This window comes from Neophocaena asiaeorientalis, unplaced genomic scaffold (assembly GCF_003031525.2).
Source record: "Neophocaena asiaeorientalis asiaeorientalis breed wild unplaced genomic scaffold, Neophocaena_asiaeorientalis_V1.1 scaffold26, whole genome shotgun sequence".
Lineage (NCBI taxonomy): Eukaryota > Metazoa > Chordata > Mammalia > Artiodactyla > Phocoenidae > Neophocaena > Neophocaena asiaeorientalis.
The window spans coordinates 2,888,161-2,911,946 of record NW_020173108.1 but is presented as its reverse complement, the minus strand read 5'-3'; the positions used below and the strand labels follow the sequence as shown (position 1 = coordinate 2,911,946).

The 23,786-nt window shown below is 36.1% G+C and overlaps 1 protein-coding gene across 3 annotated transcripts in view; it reads left to right on the top strand.

Moving 5' to 3' along the window:
• Nucleotides 1–22,324, top strand: part of COMMD10 (COMM domain containing 10) — a 159,936-nt gene extending 137,612 nt beyond the window's left edge. For 2 of the 3 annotated variants that reach the window (XM_024743401.1, XM_024743399.1), the window contains exons 6-7: nt 19,123–19,182; nt 19,903–22,324. In XM_024743401.1, the coding sequence (XP_024599169.1) occupies nt 19,123–19,182; nt 19,903–19,941 (99 nt within the window). In that variant the 3' untranslated portion in view covers nt 19,942–22,324. The remainder of the gene's footprint in view (nt 1–19,122; nt 19,183–19,902) is intronic. The other variant, XM_024743398.1, reaches the window with a different exon arrangement.
• Nucleotides 22,325–23,786: the final 1,462 nt, after the last annotated feature.

Below are 23,786 nucleotides of genomic sequence, written 5' to 3'. Positions count from 1 at the left end.
ACTGGTACTTTCAACTTCTAGATGCTACATCGCTTTTCTAATCAGTGTTTTCTCTCATCTTTTTCAGTTTGAGTCTAGGTTTTTATGTTTTCATTTGGCCCACTCTTACCTAAATATTATGTTAAACATTTCTGTATTCCTCAAAACTGTCCAAGTATCAGTCAATGTACTTTTCAACCCACTAGGAGTTTAATACATGTTATGGACAAATTTCTTTTTGTTGTCCTTTGAAATTAAATTTAAGGAGAGCAAATCATTATAAGGTTCAAAGTTAGACCTAAAAGGATGTAGAAGTGACCTACATAGGTGTTTTTATCTTATCCATAATTCTTCAGTTTCCTAATTGCCAATACTATAACAAGACATTATTATGCTTGGATTTCATCATTAACAATTAAGATATGATTTTCTTAGAGTTTAAGACTGAATTTAAGGCCAGTTTTTTCCATGTTAATTATTTGAAAATGTGTAACTCTACTCATTATAAAACGGATTATTGTCTAAGTATTGGTTGTCATCAGGTCCTAGTCTATGCATTCCCATGTCTTTTTACTCTAATAACTAAGCTAAAGATAAAATACCTATGAATTTTGTTCTTTACATTTTGTACCAGCAGAACGAAAATAATTTTTTATAACTTCAGTACTCATTTCCAAAATAATTTGAGGTACAAGTTAGGCCCGTTTGTACAATATTTGGCAGTATTTCTGTGTCAAATATTTTACAACCTTGCATTTAATATGTCCCATGTATTACCAGGAGCCATTGTTTCCTTTTTAAAAATGAGTATAAAATTAATAAACAGTGCTTTGGAAATTATTTCTTTAGTGACTGTAATAGGAATAGTTCATCTAGCAAAGGAAAAAACTTGAAATAAGTTTTCCTATTTGGTTGTCATGACTAAAAATTTCTCTGCTTTTATAGAAGTTTAGTAATATAAGCAAGTTTTAATTTATACACACACGTTTTAGAAAGTGAATAGTTCCTATTTTGCTCTTTGAGGACTTTTCTTAAAAACGTGTTAAACACAGATGTATTTGACTTGCAGCAAACCATAGTTCCTGAGACGATTAAGAGTTAGAGAGAGCTGGACGTCATCCATAGTGTGAACCTGTACCCTGTTGTTTAAAATGCCAGCTTGAGAGCCTTTAACTCACAGTGCAGCCCCTACATCAAATGAAACTGTTTCAGGTCCAAACCACCTCCTGCCGTTCAGGATCCATCTGGCCCTGCTTTCTCAGGTGTACATCTTCCTTAGATGAATCCTAGTGATTAAAATGCAGGACATAGTGCTGGGGGGAAAGAAGGGTTTTATTTTGCAGATTTATTCAACAATAATTCAGGTCAAATTTTCAGTGTATATTTGAAACCATAATATTGTTTAATATTCTAGTTCCCTTTAGTATTTAAAAAATTACTGCTTAGTTAAAGTTCAGCTAGTCAGAATATTCCTTCACTAAAATCTAGCTCTGTCATTTTATAATTCATTCCACAGCACCTCACATCACTGTTACCTCCACCATAGCACTTAGCATGCAGAGATTTGATTTTCTACAACTCTCAGTTTCCTCTCTTATCAGGAGATAAGAGGGCATTAGCTACAGTGCCAGGTAAAAGACAAATCAAGGTTTAATTTGAAAACAGAAGCCTGCAGTTTTGAGGCCCACCTGTTGACATATCAGAGACAGCATTGTGATCTCCTTTATGACTTTTGGATGCGGGCCTTGCATCATATTGCTAATTTCTCACTGGCCTTTCTTAGCATGTTTTTTTTTTTCCTAGTTAGGAGCTTGGTGGAGAGAGAGAAGATTTCTGTTAGATTTTGCACAATGTCTTCAGTTCCTTGAAAGATGTGTCATCTAAACGCAAAACATGGTCAGTCCTTTTAGTCTAAGACTTGGTTGAATTATTTGCCTTGCCATTGAAAAGAATATTTAGTTCTTTAAAGCAAGTCTATACTATGTAAATGACACATAGTGCTTACCATACATGAGTTCATGTCCTGAAAATCTAAGATACTATGTTCAGAGTAGCTGGCATTCATTTTGTGTCACATATTCATGAAAAAGAGTAGTGAAAATATTTCTGATACTAATATTATGTTTTAATCTCTGGATTAGGTCACCAGTGAAAATGGACCTAATAGACTCATTCTATTAAAGACATTTTATCTACTTCACAAAGCAGTAACATACTTTTGCATTATTTGGTAGTCTGAGCACCAAAGACATTACATCCAAAAATAGCTGGAAGATGCAGTTTTAGTGTGAAGCAGTGTCATGTGGGAAAGGAAACCAACCCTCTGCATGCTCTCTGCCCAAAACATAATTCTCTACTTACTGGCTTTTTTTCACTGCCTTGGAAAGTCAGGATTTTTCATGCAGTTCTAATAGTACTATTGAAATGGACCTTCATTATAGTACAGTTGTCTCTTGCTATCAGCAGGGGATTGGTTCCAGGATTCCTTGTGGCTACCAAAATCTGCGGATGCTCAAATCCAACAGTCTGCCCTCAGTAGATTCCACATCTGTGGTTGGCTGAACCCGCGGATGAGGAACCTGCAGATACGAAACCTTCTGACCGAGAGGGCTGGCTGTATATTTATTGAAAAAATCCATGTATAAGTGGACCCGCTTAGTTCAAACCCTAGTCATTGAAGGGTCAGCTACTGTATTAATGTATGTAAATGTATATGGAAAGGCCCTCTCTGACAACCCACAGGTATGAAAATACTTAGCTTTCAGAATCGTAACCCACATTTAGCTTAGATCTAAAGGATGTTACATCTTTTCTGGAAAGTAATTTATTTAGACAACGTTTATATAACTCTTTGTATTTAATTATTAATCTACTACTTGCTCATTTAAAATGTTACATTTAAGAGAGATTTTGGTTTTGGTTTTCCCTGCTTCGTATTTTCCATGTGGCTTTATTTTCCACTTGATTTGAAAAGCCAGAAAAGATTCTATTCAATTTAGTAAGCATTTATTAAATATTTGTTATGTTCAAGGCCCTGGGCTAGGTGCATGTGGAGCGTAAACAATGATGACTATGATGATGATGACAAGGATTGTAAACACTTGCAATGATTGATTACTTACTGAATACCAGGTCAGGCAGCTGGCCTAAATGCTTCTACACATAATACCTATTTAAACCTCCTGTCCCTGTCAGGTAGGTGCTATTATTATCCCCATGTTACAAATAAGGAAACTGAGTCATAGAACATTTCATAATTTGATCAAGACAGTGACTTGTGAAGATGGGTTTAAAACACAAGCAGTTTCACACTCAAGATCCTACCATAAAGGAGCTTGCGTCCTACTAGAAAAGTGATGGTATATTCACAAGGAGAATGCAGTACAAGGTAGAGTATGTTAGCTGAAGTGTGGAAGATATTGGAGCTCAGAAGGAGACATGCATTTCTTTGGGGAGATGGGGGAAGGCCTCATGGAAGAGGTGCCTCAGCTGGGTTTCGCCACGTGTAAGTTAGAAGAGTACATTCCCATTGAAAGGGGAAGTGGGAATAAAGGCATTGTTTTGAGAAAATACAGACGTGTTCAAGGGTAAGTAATAAGCAAATTTGTATAGCATCCTTCTAGAGGTAGCAGGGAGAAGATAATTCAACTTGCACTGTAGAAGGATTAAAGTGGCAACCTGGGGAATTTAAACTTCTGCCAGTAATGAAGAATCTTTGGAGGATCTAAACTCTAGAAAAAGAAGTTCATGATCAGAATTGGATGGACTGAAGGGGGAAGAGAAGAACGGCCATGAGACTTTTTAAAACTTGGGCAGAGAGCATATTTATTAATTGCGTCAGATATTTAAAATATATTTTACTCTGTAACTAAATGAAAACTAGGATGGCCGAAGTTAATTTGAATACATGGAAAAGAAAGATCTTCGTGCTTACACAGACCCTTAAATATGCATAGGTTTTCATTTAAACTTGAAAACTCAATTTTCTGGTATTATTATAGATGCAAATTATAGATTATTTTAAAATGGAATTGTTATATTTTCTTTTTTAACTATAGGAGACTGTTTCAATGGAAAGGATTATCCAAAATGGAATCTGGACAAGGTTTAACATCTCTTTCTTATAAAGATGTTATAAAATATTTTATAGATTTTAATGTTTTACATCTAATCTTAGAAGATATCCTCTTAAGTAATAGGTCTGAGTTGATGCAACAGAAATAAATCTCTTGATACCTTCTAAAGAACTACTCCTATTATGCTTTCATTTAAATCTCTTTCCATAACCTGACAATATGTAAAGTACAACATTAAAGAGAGTTGCACTCAAAACGCAATTTCATCTTTAGTCGTGTGAATGGTTACATGTGAATACCTTACTTCATAGCACTGAAACAGTATTCTCTGAACATAATATTTCTAGAGGAAAGATTTCCTATCATGGCTGCCAGGGGAAAGCTGATACACTTGGAGAAATTTTGGGCCACTCACCAAAGCTGTGATTTCCTAACCCAGTTTGTCAACCAAGTTATACTGAGGTCATTATGCAGGCTGTGATTTCTCCTTAATGATTTTCATATTTTACTTCATAGGTTATGTTGACCTTTGGATTTCAGGCAGTAAATAAAATTTTAAAATCTTAGTTTAAGTTAGAAAAACTTGAGTTATTCTGTACCATATTTTTGTCCAGTATCTTTTTTCAGGCATTTTCATGTTACTTTTTATGATTTTTGTATAATAAAGTGATATATTTTTAATTTTAGATTTGTCCCTTATCCTTTTCTAAAAACAACTCTAAATATACTGATTCTTTTTGGTTATTTTAGCCTCTTCCTAATGATCACCTCTCTCCCAACTTTCCATGCATGTGCTATGTACTGAGAATGATTTCTAACCATTATTTTGGTTCCTTAGATTGTAAGCCATCTTAGCTTACATACGTATAGGTTATTAAAGAAGATAATGGGCTCTCACGTCTTCTGATCTGTGCCTTGCCAGTCTTAGTTCTTTATCTTTTATTAGAGGAATAAGGGATAGACATGGGAGAAGTAGTGAATACTCTTTATCCCATTTCTGCATATTTAAATCCCATCTTCAAACACTAGGTCTAATTTTACCTCTATTACAAATTTGCAATGAGAAATTAGTTGCCATTTTTTCCCTTTATTTTCAACTTTCTAATCTAAGGTTAATAATTGGAGGGCATTTAAAAAATCATTAATCTTGATGTAGTTAAGAACTATATTTGTACATTTTTAAGTCTTTTGTTTCTCATTTCCTTCTTTGTATTTTTATTTCTAGTAAATCTTTATCCTTCTACTAAAGGGAAGGGGACAAGATGAGTGGTGGCAGACTTAACTGTAGTCTTTGACCGGGGCATGAACCCGTGTCCCCTGCATCGTCAGGCGGACCCTCAACCACTGCGCCACCAGGGAAGCCCCTATTTACTCTTTTTAAGGACAAAATGTTAACCTGAATTATATCTGGGTATTGGGTTACATGCCTGTCAGCTCTGTTAGTCTTTGTAAATTTTTAATATTTTAAATATTTCGTAATTAAAAAGGAAAAGGTAGACTGGGAGAGGTTTATGGAAAGCTTTGACTTCTAGCCAAAAGAGGTAGAACTTCAATTGTTGGTAATGGGGGAGATACTATTTTTAGTAGAAAAGCAACTTGATGAAAGTGGCACTTTTAAAAACTGAATTTGGCATCTGTATTTAGAAGAATCTAGAGAATAATGAGACTGAAGGAAAGAAATTTAAGCAAATTCAGCATTCTAATTTTTGAGGTCTTTGTGCTTAGGCCAGGGGGAATAGGAAGGAAAGGGCAAGGGATGCTGCTTTGTTTAATAGTTTTGGTAAGCATTCCCAAATGAAAGCGTAGGTGTATTACTAATGCTGCATAATGCATTTCGTGTGCTTGAGAGCCTATCTCAGATCTAGTTCCTGCTGCATAAATACAAGTGCTCTTCATGAACTAGGCTGACATTTCAAACCAAGACCGAGAGCATGACCAGTAATATGGTTCTTACTCCCAAGCCACCCACGTGGAAGATCATTTTTTAAGAAGGGCATCAGTTAGCTCTGTTACCAATAATACTGTTTTCCAATTAGTTTGGCCCATCTAGAAGTAGCCTTTGTCTATTTGGAAGAGGTCTGATTTGCCGACATAGTCATTGGCTGCTTCTACAGGTTTCCACAGACTTTTATTTTAAGCCAGTATCTTCATAAATGGCTAAAAGAGAAACCTTTAAACCATTATTTCACCCCACTTAAAATAATATTGCTCCACACGAACACCCTGTATTTTTACAAAATCATTAACTTTTTCCAACTCCGTGACACAACTGAGTAGTTTTTTCACAACTATTTTGGGTAAATCCCACCAACCTTATCAATTTTTTATTTGTTAACTCAGATGTGACTTGAAAGTAAAAATTACTTGTAATCACTTTGGGGTTACACAGATTTAACCTGTTCTTAAGTTAAGTTGTATTCCAGTCATCTGTGGAACAATCTATGTCTTAATTCCCTGTTACCTTTATCTGATTTTAAAGCAGCCCTATGTGACCTATAATCAAAAAGTGATGTTTGGTAGATACTTCTACCATACTGTCATTTTTTCCCCATCCAGGTTAGGAAATGTATTTGAAACCCTTGTTTATTTTCTAGCACTGTAAAATGCTAGAAATTCTATAAAGCAAGTTCAAAATTATTATTGACTTTTTAATATGTTATTTAAACGTTTGTTTCATTAACTTGGCCTAGGTCACAAAACTCATTAATATTAATGACTAGGCTAGAGAGGCTTGTAGCCTCTCTAATCATCAACAGAAACAAAACGTTAAACCAAATTGTGTAGCTTTATTATGTTATGAGTCATTCTAGGCAAAGACCACGTACAACAAGCAAGAGCTGAACAGTCCAGTTTTAATGTTTCTGATTCAAACCTTTGGCTTTTTATTTCTCTTCGTAGAGGAACTAGAGTTTTAAAATTGACACCAAACAATTTTTTTATGGACTTCATATGGAAATATAATTCATTAAAATAAAACACTTGGAGCTAATCATTCAAAAAAGCATTTTTTATTAATAAACTTTAGAAAAAAGATAAAGCTTGGGGAGGGCTTCCCTGGTGGTGCAGTGGTTGAGAGTCTGCCTGCCGATGCAAGGGACACAGGTTCGTGCCCCGGTCCGGGAGGATCCCACATGCCGCGGAGCGGCTGGGCCCGTGAGCCATGGCCGCTGAGCCTGCGCGTCCGGAGCCTGTGCTCCGCAACGGGAGAGGCCACAACAGTGAGAGGCCCGTGTACCGCAAAAAAAAAAAAAAGATAAAGCTTGAGACACAATTTACTTTTTTAAAAATACCAATTTTAAAATCACATTTTTCTTCTCTTAAAGAAGTTTGCATGATATAAGGTCTTACTATCGTTTGAAAATGTATATAAATGTGAGCTCCTAAGTGATGTATTCTATTTATTCCAAAGATCTAACAGCCTCTGCAGCTGTCTCTAGGCCTTTCCTGTAAAACAGCAGTGCATCAAATGATAGTGAAGAGGGCCTGAAATTTTAACCTTGACATGAGTATTTATGCTGTATTCAAGATAGCTGATTTTACTTACTTCCACTTACATATAAACAACAGGTTCTTTTAAACTGGTAGTAGTGAACATAATGTGGAATATGAATGCTTATTAGGTCATTTTTGTCAAGTAGAACTAATAATTTGAGATGTTTGTGTACAATAGGGGTTGGCAAACTTTTTTTCTGCAAAGAGCCAAATAGTAAATATTTTTTAAAAGCTTCCAGGCTGTGCAACTCCACTATTGTAACACAAAAGCAACCACAGACAATACATAAACAAAGGAGTGTGTCTGTGTTCCAGTAAACCTTTATTTATGAACACGGACAGCAAGCCAGGTTTAGCCTGTGGACTGTAGTTCACCAACCCCTGGTCTACATTCATTTGAATTCCTCACGTTCTATTCACCTTTTTAATCTACTGGTATTGGCTTCTCCCTACCAACCCACCAAAAATACTTCTGCCAATGTCAGTAGCATTCTCCTTGTCATCTAAAATAAAAACTTACCAGTCCTTTTCTCAGTTGGTTTTGGGGAGCCTTGACACTTGAATCACACCTTCCTTCTTAAAACTCTTTCTTTAGGGTCTGTGATAGCACTTGTATAGTTTTTATCCAACTTTGCTCAAGGCATTCCTCAGGTTTTGTTTTTGCAAAGCTCCACTTTTTTTTTATAGCCTATTCCTTAAATATTAGTGTGCATTAGGGATCCATTTAAATTTTATATTGTTTCCAGAATAGGCAAACCTGTAGGCACAGAGAGTGTACATTGCTGGTTGGGACAAGGAGTTAGGAGGGTTGGTGGATGATAGCTAAAGGGCATACAGTTTCTTTTTGGGGTGATGAAAATGCTCTAAAATTAATTGTGGTGATGGTTGCACAATTCTGTGAATATACTCAAAACCATTGAATTATACACTAAATGGGTGAATTGTATGGTGTATGATCTTCCTCATAAGGCTGTTAAAAAGTGTAAGTAAGTTAAATTCTCCAATGTCATTATTTTTCCTAAATTAAAAATTAAACCTATGTTCCACCCTTTACTCAAGTACCATAGTACAGACTGAACTATCTCCCAGTGCTGTTCTCAATTCTTAGTAGCATGCCCCAGACACTACGTTTTAAATGTAAAATGAAAATCTTATTTATGAGCTCCAGATATATTCAGAATTATAGAAAAATATCAACTTGTTAGAACCATTTCTTTGTTAAAATATGCATTATTAGTTCATTTGATGATTCCAAGAGGAATTTGCAAATTATAATCAGGTAATGAGGTTAGCAGGGAACTAACGTGGATGGAAAAAAATGAGCTCAATCTTCATCTGTCACCATTACAAGTTAAAAATTTGTTATGGAACAACATGATTACAAGCTAACAATTTCTTCTAGATGGTTACTGCCTTAAATTAACCCATAATCAAATTAGTATTATAGCTGCCTGTCTTTAGGATTTGGGGTCCACATGTGTTGAGGGTGAAATAGGGAGTTTCCTATTATTATATTGCAGGTTAACAGTGGATTTTCAGGTGGCGCTTCCGTGATAAATTCAGTGCCCTCCAGAACATGGAGCAAATGTTGAACTTACCATTTTTATTTTTCAGAAACAGAGCTTCCAGTTAGCTGTTAAGAAGTGTAAATTGTAACGAAATTGTGAAATTAATACTCATTCAGGTGCACATATTCATTCTCTTTTCCTTGCAGACTGACCTGACAGCACAATATGGAAAAAAATTAAACCGACTTACGTTTTTAATTGGTTTTTTCTTAACACTGCGAATTACATTAGGTTGTTTAGTTTAGGATGCAAAGTACGTAGTAGCTCTTGAAAGTACACACACACCATCCAAATTTCTATGAATTTACTATGAGTACAGTAATGTGATTTTATGAACAAAGGAGAAACCCAAACTTGGACACTGAGCTCATAGTCTTTAAAACTACGCATTGAAAACATAGTATGATTTCAATTTGATATCCGTAGTTTACCCGGAATCCTTCAGCTAGGATACTAACACGTGTTTTGAGAAGTTAAATAATGCAGCTATTCCTAAATCTGTAATGATAATGCTTCAGTAATCAGATAAGTATTTATAATTAGAATAAAGTATAATTTTCAGAAAAAGATAGCATCACTTATAATATTTATACAGGAAAAAACTCCATTTTTTTGCTGTCAGTGCTCTTCTTAACATAATTTCTTACTGTATTTAAGGAGCTTCATGTAATCATATTCAAAACCTCTTATCTTGCTGATTATATTCAGCAACCATAGCTAAATGTTTCAATACCAAAGCTGAAAATCGTAATGACATATCAGCATACACATAATAAATTAGGGTTAATGAATACTATAGAAGGTGCATTTTGATTGGCTCCAAGTTTGCGATCTGCTCGTGCGTAGCACACTGTTAATTTTTAAAAGGACAGAAAATATGGTGATGATATGACTGCCAAGCATATTGTTTTGTCTACACGAGAATAAAGTAATGTTTTAGCCAGAATGAAAAGAGCGTACACAGATAACGGAGTAAATGTTCTAACAGCTGAAGTATATATCCCAGATTAAACATTTAGTGACAATATTTCATACACACTTTTACACAATTTTTATATTGAATAAAGAGTTCTGGCTAAAAGTGGTTTATTGTTATGTTGACAGCCACAACTGCTATATTTTTAGCTAAGTATGTACAAAACCTCGAATCTTCAGCTTTCACCAGTTTGAGACAGGCACCTTCAAGTATGAGAAGCCATTTTTCAAGCTAACTAGAGACTCAGTACTTAGCGTTTAATTTTTGTCCTATTTAGCCTACATATTTACTGAGTAAGCAAGAGTTATAAGACCTGTAAAACTACTGTCAGCATTGGGGAAAATGCAGTAGAATACTTTGAAAACATTGTCATCAGACAAAATCCATTTATTCTGATACTTTCCATATATAATATTTTTTTCCCCAGTGGGGTGAGAGGGAACATATTTAAATTTAATTCTTAAAATTAAGCTCAATAACCATATATTGTTATTAAGTACTATGATCAAGTACCATACTAGGCTATTAGACTACAGTAAAGAAAATAAAGGCTAGCCCCTCCCTTAAAGAGCCTACCATCAGTGGAACAAATGTAAGTAATTCCATACAGTATAATAGGGAAAGGCAAAGATAGAGGTATGCATAGGGTGCCACAGTGTCAACTGAGCTGAGTATTAAAGGATCTAGCCAAATGAAATAGCTGGTATATGCGCATGTGTGTATGTCCATGCACACACGAGAGCAGTTGGGAGCATTACTGGGAGAAGACAGGGAACAGCGTGAACAAAGACCTGAAGTATGCAGAATGCTACTGGTACTGCTGGTGCATGCAGCACATTAGGAGGGTATTAGGAGATGAGGCCATAGGTGGAGTCATGGGCCAGGTTTTGGAAGTCTTGAGTGCCATGTTAATGAGCTAGAAATTTGCTTTTGCTGTTTATGTACTGCCTGTATTCTTAAACAGATAAACATTTTGTCAAACTACACTTTTCAAAGGTTGAAAAAAGAGAAGTTACAATTGGTTGATTTGACCCTGGGGAAATGCCTTTTGTGGCTTGTATTTGTTGCGGTCGTCTTTTTATAACGTCTATCAAACTTTGACATAAGCTCAGGGTTTTCAGTTTGCCCACTGCCCTCCTCAAACAGCAGGGCCAATGCCTGTGAGGTTTTGGAGCCTGCTAGGCTAGACAATGTTTTAATGAAGAGCTTTTGGAATCATAGGACTTGAGGGAGCAACAGAAATCAGCTCCATATTCAGGTGAAAGTAGTAATTTTCTTGCTCCGTTTCTCTGTATGATGTAGTATATTCATTGGGCTAACAGTTTTGTTTATATATTTGGAATTAGAATTTTAAACATGGCAATTGTATTGTGTTAACTTTTGTGAAATTTTCACAGTAGCTTTTTAAAAAAAAAAATAATGTAACTGAGACAAAGAGTTGCTTATATGTTTTTCTGAAAATTTTTGAGAAATTTAAGACCTTCACCTGACATTTTACATCTCTTACTTGGCATCTCATCAGCCATATTTATCAAACTATTTACCATCAGCAAAGCTTTTATGTATTTCTGTGTATAATGAGTTAGAGAAGGGAAGCAATTGTGCAAATTCATGGGAAGAATTTTTTTTCTATGAATTAGCTTGATATGCAGGTGAAAGTGTTGTTTTATCTTGAGTTACCATAATAATGCAGTAGAAAGAACAATGACTAGTTCCACTGCTGTATACTTTATATGAGTTAGTTCATCTTAGTAAGATTAGTTTTCTCATCAGTTAAGTAAGACGGTTGAACTATGTTATTCCTAAAGCTCTTTCTTACTGGCATTTTGTGGTCATCTAACTCCCTCAGTTCCCCAATTTACTTTGCTTATAGAGGTGTGCCTTTCAACATCCTTGAGTCATAGAATTGAAAAGGACCTTGGGAGATTGTGTAGTCCAACCGCCTTGCAGAAAGATGGAAATTTGCTCTTTCCCTCTACCTAGAATGTTTTGCTTCCACCTTCTCAAGCTAGCATCCTCTGAATCGGAGCTGGTTGTAACCTCTTTTGTTGCTAGGATTAATTCCATTGATCTGACAATGGGCAGAGAATCCCTTCTTTCTCACTGTTCCATGTACATTCTTCTTATAGTTGGAAGCTTAGCTGTAAAGGGCAACCTGCCTACCTAGAAAAGGATCTTTCTTTGGTCAAGAGTATATGGCTTATTCATCTCTGTATCAGTACCGTTTAGATGTTTATTGAATAACTGTATATTATTGGGTGGCAAAAATGGTTAATGTTCATGTACATGAGTAGAGTTTCACTATTCAATAATAGTGAAGATAGTCAACAAATAATAATAGAAATACTGGAATATTTTTACAGTGATCTGTAACTGTATATAGGTACAGTTGTAGATAATACAATTTTTAGATGTATTTATTTAATAAATGGTGCCTAATGATTTGTTTTATAAACCCATTCAGTAGAACTTGAAATATTATTTAAATTTTATATCTATCCATCATTTCTGTAAGTGAAAAGGAGAAAACTTCCTCTCTAAGTCCCTAGCAAATTATTTTTAGATTTAACCAGGACAAGAGATTAGTAGTTTTTCTTTTACTGGAATCCTCTACTCCTGATTTTCTAGATGAAAAGATAATTGTATGATTTCTAATTCTAATATCCTACTTAATTTTAAAAGCTAAGCAATGTAAAGTTGGTTTAATTCTTATCTATTTATTTCTATGTTATTTAGAGGTTATTTCTGCTTAGATAATTTGTGATGAGGTTAATACATTTCTCTCTTGAAAAATGTATGTGTTCCTAATTTCTAACTAATGGGAAAGCAGACAATATTTTTACTGTCAGCTTTCATCAAGTTAGACCTCTCTGAAGACCTTACTAAATTCTATTTCCATGGGAATTTTGCTAATGGGTATGTGCAACATTATCCAGGTGCTCGCAGACAGGATTACAAATTAAAAATAAAAGAAATGGGTGAACAAATACATCTTTCTTCTCTTTTAAGAAATTGGCAGAATGATACTCTTTGCACTTTCATTTTCACTTGGCAGTGTTTTCAGATAGGGTGCAGGAAGTCTGCGTGGTATTAATGCATGAGACCAGCTTAGACAACATAAGTAATGAATTTCCTAAATGGGTTCTTGGTTGCAATCTTATATGTATAAGGCAGAAGAAAGAGAGTAAATCTTCTAGTCTGTGTATATTTAGTTAACAATATTAGTGAGTTTAATGGGTCTTACTGGAAAATGGAACGTTGAAGGCAAGCCACACAGTTTTATTGCCTGTGTGCCAACTTACTAAATTATTTTGATTCATGTCATAAATGCCATATATTTCCACATACCATGCAGAAAACATTTGTGGTGATACTCATCATTTATGAAACACCTACCTACCCTAAATATTGGAGTTCCGAAGGGTTCTGTCTCAGGCTGCCCTCTCTTCTCATACTGCATTCTTCTCCTGGGCAGTCTCATTCAGTTTTAAATAGCAATATATCAGTAACTCCCAAATGTATAGCTCTTATCTAATTTCCTTTTCTGTCTTTCCAGACTTATTTCAGATATTTTCAGGGAAATATCACAGACATATCAAGCTAATTGTGTCTGAAACTGCACTTTTGATTCTCTTTCTTCGCATCTACTCCTCTAGTTTCCTATCTCAGTTGCATCCATCATTTTCTCTTGCCAGAAACTCAAGAGTCATTCTTGACTCCACCTATTCCTTCACCTCCTCCCCCAGCTCAAATCTTTCACTAAATGCTATCTCTTCTACCTCTTAAACCATTTTTCAAGTTTTTTTCACTTTTCCCTATCACTGTTGCCATCACATTAGATCAGGTCACTATCTTTTGCCTAGACGAATGCAATATAGCCTCCTAACTGGTTTCTCCACATCTAGTTTGTCCAGCTCTAATCCATTTACAAATAAAACCCAAAGTGACTCGTTAATATAAATACAATTACATCATTCTTAAAATTCTCCAGTGGCTTTCCGTTGCTCTTAAAGATCTTCTCTCTGTCCCAGAAGAGATGATGGGGCCTATTGTTAGTTTGCTGGGACTGCCGTAACTGTACCACAGACTGGATGGCTTAAATGACAGAAATTTATTTCCTCACAGTTCTGGAGGCTAGAAGTTTGAGATCAAGGTGTCATCAGGGTTGGTTTCTTCTAAGGCCTCGCTCCTTGGCTTGTAGATGGCCATCTTCCTCCAGTGTCTTCATACAATCGTTCCTTTGTGTGTGTCTGTGTCCTAATCTCTTCTTATAAGGACAGTAGTCATATTGGATTAGGGCCCACCCACATGGGTTTGTCTTTTTATTGTTGAATTATAGGAGTTCTTTATATATTCTGGGTGCTATACTCTTATTAGATAATGATTCACAAATATTTTCTTCTATCCTGTGGGGTTTTTTTACTCCTTTACTTCTTGTAAATCTTAACTCAAATGTTATCAGCTCAGTGAGACCCTTTTTGACCATCTAACCTTGAATCTCCACCTACCTACCCCCAAACACACATTCCCTCTCCCTGCTTTATTTTTCTTCCTACCATTTATCACCAACAAACATTTCTATATGTATGTTGTGAATTATGATGATGATTTTATTATTATTGTTATTATGTCTTTATTACACTTCTTGTTTATTGTTTGTTTTCTTCAACTAGAATATGGGGGATTTTGATTTCTATTGCTCATTGCTCTTTACGTAGCACCTAGAACAGGCCTGTAGGCCTTTAATAAAAGTTTATTGAGGGCTTCCCTGGTGGCGCAGTGGTTGAGAGTCCGCCTGCTGATGCAGGGGACACGGGTTCGTACCCCGGTCCGGGAAGATCCTGTGTGCCACGGAGCGGCTGGGCCCGTGAGCCATGGCCACTGAGCCTGCGCATCCGGAGCCTGTGCTCCGCAACGGGAGAGGCCACAACAGTTAGAGGCCCACGTACCGCAAAAAAAAAAAAAAAAGTTTATTGAATAAAAAGGAATGAATTTAACACATAACAGTGCCGGGTTTTTTTAATTGGGGAAATATAGCACACATACAGAAAAAGAGCACAGTAATTTGTCAAAAAAAAAGGACACCCTTTTACCTACCACCAAGATCAAGAAATAAGTTATTGCCTAATTTATAATAACAATCAATAAGAAGAAGAAATCAGAAGCCACTCTTATGCCTCCTCCCAATTACTGCCTCCTTTCTGCAGTCACCCGGAGGTGATCAGTATTTTGGTATTTCTGGTAATATTTTTGTTGCTTTACTTTATACTTTTACCACCTAAGCATTTGTCTCTAAAACCTTTTCTGTTATTTTTTTAAATATTCATATGCATGAAGTTAATCATACATGTTCTTCTGTGCCCCCCGCCCCGACGTTCAACTTTATGTTGTTAGTCATGCATGATATTGTATTTGGCTGTAGTTTATTTTCATGTCTGTATAACATTCCATTGTATACTACATTGTATTCCATTGTATACTACAACTTACTTATATATTCTTCTGTTGAAAGAAATTTTGGTTACTTCCATTTTTAGCTCTTTGAATCATAATACTATCAATATTCTTGTACCTATGTCATGGTGCCCAAATGTGTACATTTCTATTGAGCTCAATATTAATACCTAGCAGTGAATTTCTGGGTCATAGGGTGTGTATATATTCAGCTTTAGTAAATAATGCCAGACAAGTTTCCAGGGTAGTTAGAAAATTTTCACCCCTTCCAGCATATATTTTCGTATGTTTTTGTCTGTTTGGACATCCTTTTCTGGGAAGTGCCTGTTCAAGTCTCTTGGTTTTTTTTTTTTTTTTCAAATCAGATCAAGCCTGTCAGTCCAGGGTACTCATGGGCAATCTGGATGCACCCCTTTCAGCTGGGGGAACTGCCAGGAAACCTACCAAGAAAGGTAGAAAAGGGCTGTTCCTAATTATTCTCCCCCACCCCCACCCCTTGTGTTCCACCACCACCCAGGCTTCCAGATCATTCACATTGGCTAGAGTCCCTTTTAACAATCGAATCTGGCATCTGAGGGTCTCCTGATGGTGTCCTCCTTCTCCCCAGCCAAATGCTACCACCCACGTGGCTTTTTTATTATTATTGAGATATAATTGACATAAAATGGTATTAGTTTTAGGTGTACAACATAATGATTTGAACCTTTCCATACATTTTCTGAAGAGTAAACAATGAAGTTTAAAGAGTTGATTCTCATTTGATAAGCAGATTTGTCACTTTCTGGTTATATTCTCAAGGAAAGCTAAGAGTGTGCTTTCCTCCCAAAAATGCTGTAGTCCCAGGGGAGATTTTGATCAGGTCTACTCCTAATATTTATGGGACCTGAAGAAACAGTAAAAATGGAGGCCATCATCCATTCTAAATTTAAAGTCATAAATAAAGTTACCAAACTGTTAAATGAAATGTGAACTGTACTTTTTTCTTGATAAGGTACTTTTGTACAATGTCCTGGAAGGCCAGATTTGAATTTAAGATTCTTAGACTCTGTGGGGTTCCATGTCAGAACATGACAATGTGGGAAGTTGGCCCCTGGCCAGCACCCCCCTTTCCTTTTTTTTTTTGCGGTATGCGGGCCGTTCACTGTTGTGGCCTTTCCCGCTGCGGAGCACAGGCTCCGGACGCGCAGGCTCAGCAGCCATGGCTCACGGGCCCAGCCGCCCCGCGGCATGTGGGATCCTCCCGGACCGGGGCACAAACCCGCGTCCCCTGCATCGGCAGACGGACTCTCAACCACTGCGCCACCAGGGAAGCCCCCCGCCCTTTCCTTTTTATCCTACACATCTAAGCTCCATCCTTACTTCCCTAAACCTAAAAAACAACTGCCACTGGCCACCCCTTAGGTAAACATAGAGTCTCAAAATTTGGGATAATCTCTCTACACATAGACATGAAACACTTAAACCACTCCCATACTCTTCCATATTCTCATGGTCTTCTCTAAGTCATTGTGAGTTGAATGGGAAATGATAATGATAATAGCTACCCGTTATTATGTCAAGCATAAGAAATTTTATATCAGGTATCAGTTTTTTTCCTTTGTGGGGCTAAGTATTTCAGTAAAGTAAGACTAAATTTAGTTGACCTTTGAACAACACAGGTTTGAACTGCACAGATCAATTTATACTTGGATTTTTGTCAATAAATACTGTGGCCCTACTTCATCCACGGCTGTTTGAATCTACGGATTCGGAACCACAGATCTGGAGGGGCATTTATGGGACTTCATCCGGAAAATTTAGTATCCACAGCAGGTCCTGGAACCAGTCTCCCGCAGATACTGAGGGATTACTATTATGGATGGATGGATAGGTGTATGTGTGTGTGTGTCTGTGTGTGTGCCTGTGTGTGTAAAATAAACATATCCATATATATGCACACACTCATGCACACACACACATTATTTTAGCTATTGTTATTTTAAGAAGTATTTTTTTAAAGTTACCTTCCTTCCCTTTCCTCAGGGTAACATTTTAGAAAACACTACCCTGAAAGAAAGAAAGCAAAGCAAAGTACAGGAAACAAGAGCCTAGCTTGGCTGCTACCTCTAGGGGTACATCAAATGAGCTGTTCACATACTGATTCAGTCTTCAGTCTCTCCTAACTTTCGGCTGGGGAGGGGGTGGTAAAGAAATGAACTTGCTTTGCTTTTCCCTAGGGTAAACCTAGGTTTATCATTCCCCTTTAACTGCTGGAAGGAAATATAGCACTGCTAGATAATGCCAATTCAGCCTTTGGAGCTTTCAGGATATGTGCCAGTTAACCAACTGATTCTTCTAATATGATTTGAAAAATTCATTTTTTTTTTATCATTCGTAAAGGATAAGGCTTTAAAGTCGGTATGCTTCTTCATTCATTTTGAAACTTACATGGGTGTATAAGAGAAAACAAAGAAAGGAATTTGAGCCTATGTGCTTAGGCTTCATGGAAAGGGAGGTGCCATTTCTGAGCAGAGCCCCACTGACTCGCCTAAAATTAGGAGAAAACTTGTTTTGAAAATGTTGGCTTTGTGAATGGAAATGGAAATCATTAAAACAAAAAAAAGTGAGCATAGAAACTGAGAAATAGAATTAATACAGTGTTGGAAATGACCATAGGCAATTAAGTGCATGAATCAATGTCTGTTTGCAACAGTTTTCCACTTCTTCAATTCATGGTGCCTGTTGTATGTCACGTGAGCATGACAGTATGGTCAGAGCGGGTGATACATTCTTGGTATTCTCTCCCCATTAACTTTCACTTCCCAAAGGTACGTTGAGTAAAATAAACATGTTTGAACAATTTTCAGAAACAGTGTTTCCTCAGTTTACAAAATCAACCGAAAGCGGATTGGGGTGGGTTGGGTTAATGTCGCACTTTACTGCACTATCATGCATACGTACACAATATTACTTAGCATCTGTAGCATCCATAACGATTTCTCTGTTGCATTTGAGGTGAAAGGAATGAGCAGGTTTAAGTCCCAGCTTTGAAGCTGTTGTGTTGTTAACTTGTGCTGAGTCTGTACATTACAAAAGGTAACAATCTCAGCATGTTAAGATCATAACTGTTAGATTAATGTTTGGAGGCAGCAACTGTGCTGCTGTGAGGCATTAATGGCTGGATGAGTTCAATCAGATATGCTGCCTCCAGTGTCTTTGTGTAATGGTATTTACTAGATTTCAAATGGACTGCTGAGAAAGATGAAATATAATCTCATGTATTATCTCTGTCTTGAAAAAATACATAATAAAATTGTTCTCCTGTTGGAATATATTTTATTAACCTCTGTGGAGTCAACTTAAAGAACAGATGCCCTTATAGAGTTGAAACCTTTTGCTAAAGTGGAGTGTTATTAAATGTATTCTTGAGTTCTTGGAACAGTGGAGTTGAGTAGAGGAGGTGAGTTTGGTTTGTTTGTTTTTTTTTAAACCACTCAGAATAATATGGCATATTCTGAGGCTAGCTGGAGAGGAAAAAAAAATGCAATGTAAATTGTACACAACTAAATTTTTTTCTTTCTTTCTTTTTTCTTTACAGAGCCTGAAGAAAGTTCTTGTGGAATTCAGTCACAAGGAATTGTTTGATTTCTATAACAAGGTCTGTATTTTTTAAATAATTTCTGGTAATGTAGGGTTTTTCACATTGTTTCCTCCACTTTATGAATTCTTATTTTTAAATGCCCATTACGGCGTTGAGTTCTTTAAACTTCCCTTATAAACATCTTATGTTTCACAGTAGGAAGCATTGCCAAGATGAAGAGAATCTGACAAACTAAATCAGGAAGAGAATGGATATGGTTTTAATTAAAGCAGTAGGTTTGTTGTTTTAATGTAAAGCATTAAATAATAAACTGTGTGGTACCTAGCCACACTGGCACTTTAGAGATAGGTAATGTTAAATATTTTAATTTCTGGGCCCAAGGGAAAAGGCAGATACCGGGCCTTTAAAGATTTATCTTTGAGGATATTTCGTGTTTCTTTGTAAATACTGATTTTGTAATCAAGGAAAATGCACTGCACCCTCTACCACCCTCCCCCCTTTAGAAATCTAAAATGAAAGAGCTGAGTGCATTTTAAACAGTAGTATTTAGAAATCCTCTTTTACAAATTTGAAAACAGATAGCAAGCTTGAATTCTAATATCCACATAAAAAGAAAAATTTTCTAAGTGGTATATTTATTGCTTATGTGAGTACATTTAAAATACATAGTTACCAGTTACATTCTTTTCTTTCATTTGCATGTTTCTAAACAACACTTCATATGAATTTCTCTCTCTTCACCAACTTTCTCTTTTTTTTTTTTGTCTTTGTAAATAGCTAGAGACCATACAAGCACAGCTGGATTCCCTTACATGATGTTCTCAAAGACTGGTTTCTCTATCACACTCCTGCCACCTCATTGTTTTGCATTGAAGATAAACTGCCAGGTTGTGTTTTCTGAAGGATTCATTAGCTTTCTTCTTGTAAATTATATGGTTTATTGCTTCTTATACAATAACAGCCAAGGAAGATCATTGTTTTGAGTACTGGAGTTCTAATATACATTCTCCAGTTCTGTGAGCCAACAGCAAGCAATTGTTAAGAACATTTTTGTTTTAAGGGGAACAAAAGTGAATATCATATTGTTTTTACTGTCCTATTTTTGCTTTATTGCCTGACCTGTTTATTTTTTACATACTTGATGATACTTCTATGTATCAAGAAGGGTCCATGGATACAAAGTGTAATATGTACCTTAGAACACAGAACTTCTTTAATTACATTAATAAAAATAAGAAAGTAGCCACAGTCAATTAAATACATTATGGCATTTGTTTCCTTTAATATAATGAGTGTATTTTGCTTGGGAAATAATATAGGAAAGAAATTTTAAATAGAGCTAGTACTAGTACATCAGCCAACTCCAGTATGAGCATCTCTGTGCACTTTCATTTTTTTCTCTGAGTTTAATGATTTAATAACAGTTCAGGTTTTTGTGTGCTTTGTTTTGTACTGAAAATTAATAATGATTCATTTCAAGGTGTGGGAGACAGATTCAGATCATGAATAAAAATAGTTGTAATGAGTGCTAAAGGATTATCCTTAAAATTTTAAAACAGAATGTAAAACAAATTTTATGTTCTCTTTTTGTAAATATGTTAATTTCAGCCAAGAAGATTTTTATGTCTTCGAATTAGTTGAACTGAAGTGCACAGTATTTTATGCTATGGATCTATATAAATGGGAGTATGGTTGCCTACAGAAAATAATATCAGTTGAATTTTTATGAATGAAATGTCTGCACTATATTATTTCCAGCGAGAAAGACAGAGTGAGGGAGGAAAGGAAAGAAAGGGAGAGGGGAGGGGGGGAGCAAATGAGAGAGAGAGAACAGAGAGAGACAAAGAGAGATTCAAATATGACTTCACGTGAAAGAATTTGATTTCAGAAATATCCTATAGTTAAACAGAACCACTGGATTTAAATCACATTCTTTATATGAGGTATCTGAGTAATATGAATGTTAAATGTCTCCCAAATAAATGTTTAGTATGTGAAATTTATGCCCTTACTTATTTATATGTGTGCTTTTATGTTGTTGCTTAGAAGGATTAGGTGTTTGGATTACTTCAGAATGTAAGTATTATAGTGGCTGTCCATACTTGGTTGATTTGAAAAGTTTTTAAACTCAAACTTCCATTGATAGGATATCTAGAAGACGTGTTTATAGTATAATGGGATTTGTTTCCGTATGTAGCTTGTGGGATCTATCTTATATTTTTACGCTCTGTTCTGCTGGTCCCCAGAGGAAAGTACCTGACTACTGTAAACATTTTTGTAAATATTCTTTCAGACTTCTTATCTACAAATAAACATACATTTCAAGTTGAATTTGTTGGGCCTTCCCAACAGTGACCATATGAATAGGTAGAAGTTTTCACTGGTTTGATGCCAACTTAACTCCCAGTGTACGTATCTAAGTTAAATGTTACACTTCATAATGAAATTTCCTATTTGTAGCTTAAAATAGTGGTAAATAGTTTTCTCTCCATCAGTCTAGTTCAGGAAAGTCTGACCAAAGGCATTGAAGGAAGGACAAGTAAGTAGTAGGTCTAATTCTAACTAAGAACATAATTATTCCTGAAATATATTTAATTCCAGATAATTTTATTTCTTAAGCTACCACCATTGTTATGATACACAAATGAAAGAAGATATCTTCCCAAAGATTATTAAGGTGTGTGTTACATTTTCATACAAATAAGATGGGTGGAGCCATAAGTGGGACCTGAAACCTACTGTCTTAGCAAATAGACATGTTTTGTATGAGTGCTTGTCATGAGGATTGAATAAAAATATAAATTACTTGTTAGAAAGGAGTACTACAAATAATATTTGCAATTCTCCAATTATAAAATATAATTATTTTTAAGTAGGAAACACCAAAAATATCATAAAGGAGTAACCTAAAATCATAGACTCTCAATATCCAGAAACAGCCGTTAATGACATTTTGATAGATTTCATTGAAGGTTTTTTTGGTTTTTTTCCTATTCATATATCTTTCTCTACTATCTTTAAGTAGTCCTTCATTTGAATGAGTTACACTTTATTTATTCAATCTGTTGTTGGACATTTAGACTATTTCCAGTTTTTTAAAATACTAAAGAACTCAACTGGTAAAGATCATTATAAATAAACCCTAAACCACATTTCTCATTACTTTATTAATATAGGTTCCCGGAAGTAGGATTATTATGCCAAAAGTATGAAGATTTATTTTCTGTTTTTACTTTTTTTTTTTTTTTTTTGCGGTACGCGGGCCTCTCACTGCTGTGGCCTCTCCCGTTGTGGAGCACAGGCTCCGGACGCGCAGGCTCAGCGGCCATGGCTCACGGGCCCGGCCGCTCCGTGGCATGTGGGATCTTCCCAGACTGGGGCATGAACCCATGTCCCTTGCATCGGCAGGCAGACTCTCAACCACTGCGCCACCAGGGAAGCCCTCTGTTTTTACTTTTAATGGGATTTTATTATAAATATAAAATTGCCTATATTTTTTAAAACGTGTTTTTAAAGAAGTCTATTTTGCTCTCTTACCCCCTAGAAATAGCTACCTAACTAGTTAGAAGCATTTGGTTTATATCTTTTCAGATATCTCATGTAAGTTCAAACACACACACACCCCTCTTTGTATATGTTTTTATTTATTTACATTTATTTTTTATTTTGGTTGCGCTGGGTCTTAGTTGGGGCAGGCAGGCTGCTCCTTAGTTGCAGCACATGGCCTCCTTAGTTGTGGCTGGTGGGCTCCTTAGTTGTGGCATGTGAGCTCCTTAGTTGTAGCATGCGAGCTCTTAGTTGTGGCATGCACGTGGGATCTAGATCCCTGACCAGGGATTGAACCTAGGCCCCCTGCATTGGGAGTGCAGAGTCTTAACCACTGTGCCACCAGGGCAGTCCCTATTTACATTTATTTTAAGGCCATTTTTGGATATTGATAAATTGTTTTCTCAAAGGTTCATAACAGTTTATACTCTTACCAACAATAAATGAGAACTCACCTGCCTCAAGCCAGCTTCATCACCCTCTTCCTCCTACTGTACATTTTATTCTTAACATTTTTTAAAATCTAGGAATGGGTTTGGGAAGAGTGTGGAGTGAGAGTGGGTTGGAGATTGAAGCATCACTAATTACTTGGGATATGTTATGTTGATAATTCCAGAGGGATAGAAGAGAAAAATTTCTTCTAAAATCAGCAAATGTGAAAAACAGTTGCACAGTGTTTAAGCGTAAAAGCACTGAAGTCAGACATTTACTTCCTCAACAAATATTCAGTAACTGCCTATAGTGCCAGGAACTGTGTGTATGCTAGACATTATGTTAACAGTGATGAGCAAAATTAATATAGTTCCTGGCGTCTTGAAGTGTAATGTGTTAGTCAGTTAAAAAACAAGCAAAATGTAACAACCTAATTGGGAAAAGAATTTGAAAAAGAATAGATACATGTACATGTATAACTGAATCACTTTGTTGTACACCCGAAACTAATACATTGTTAATCAACTATACTCCAATGTAAAATGAAAAGTTAGAGGCTTCCCTGGTGGCGGAGTGGTTAAGAATCTGCCTGCCAATGCAGGGGACACGGGTTCAAGCCCTGGTCCGGGAAGATCCCACATGCCACGGAGCAACTAAGCCCGTGCGCCACAACTACTGAGCCT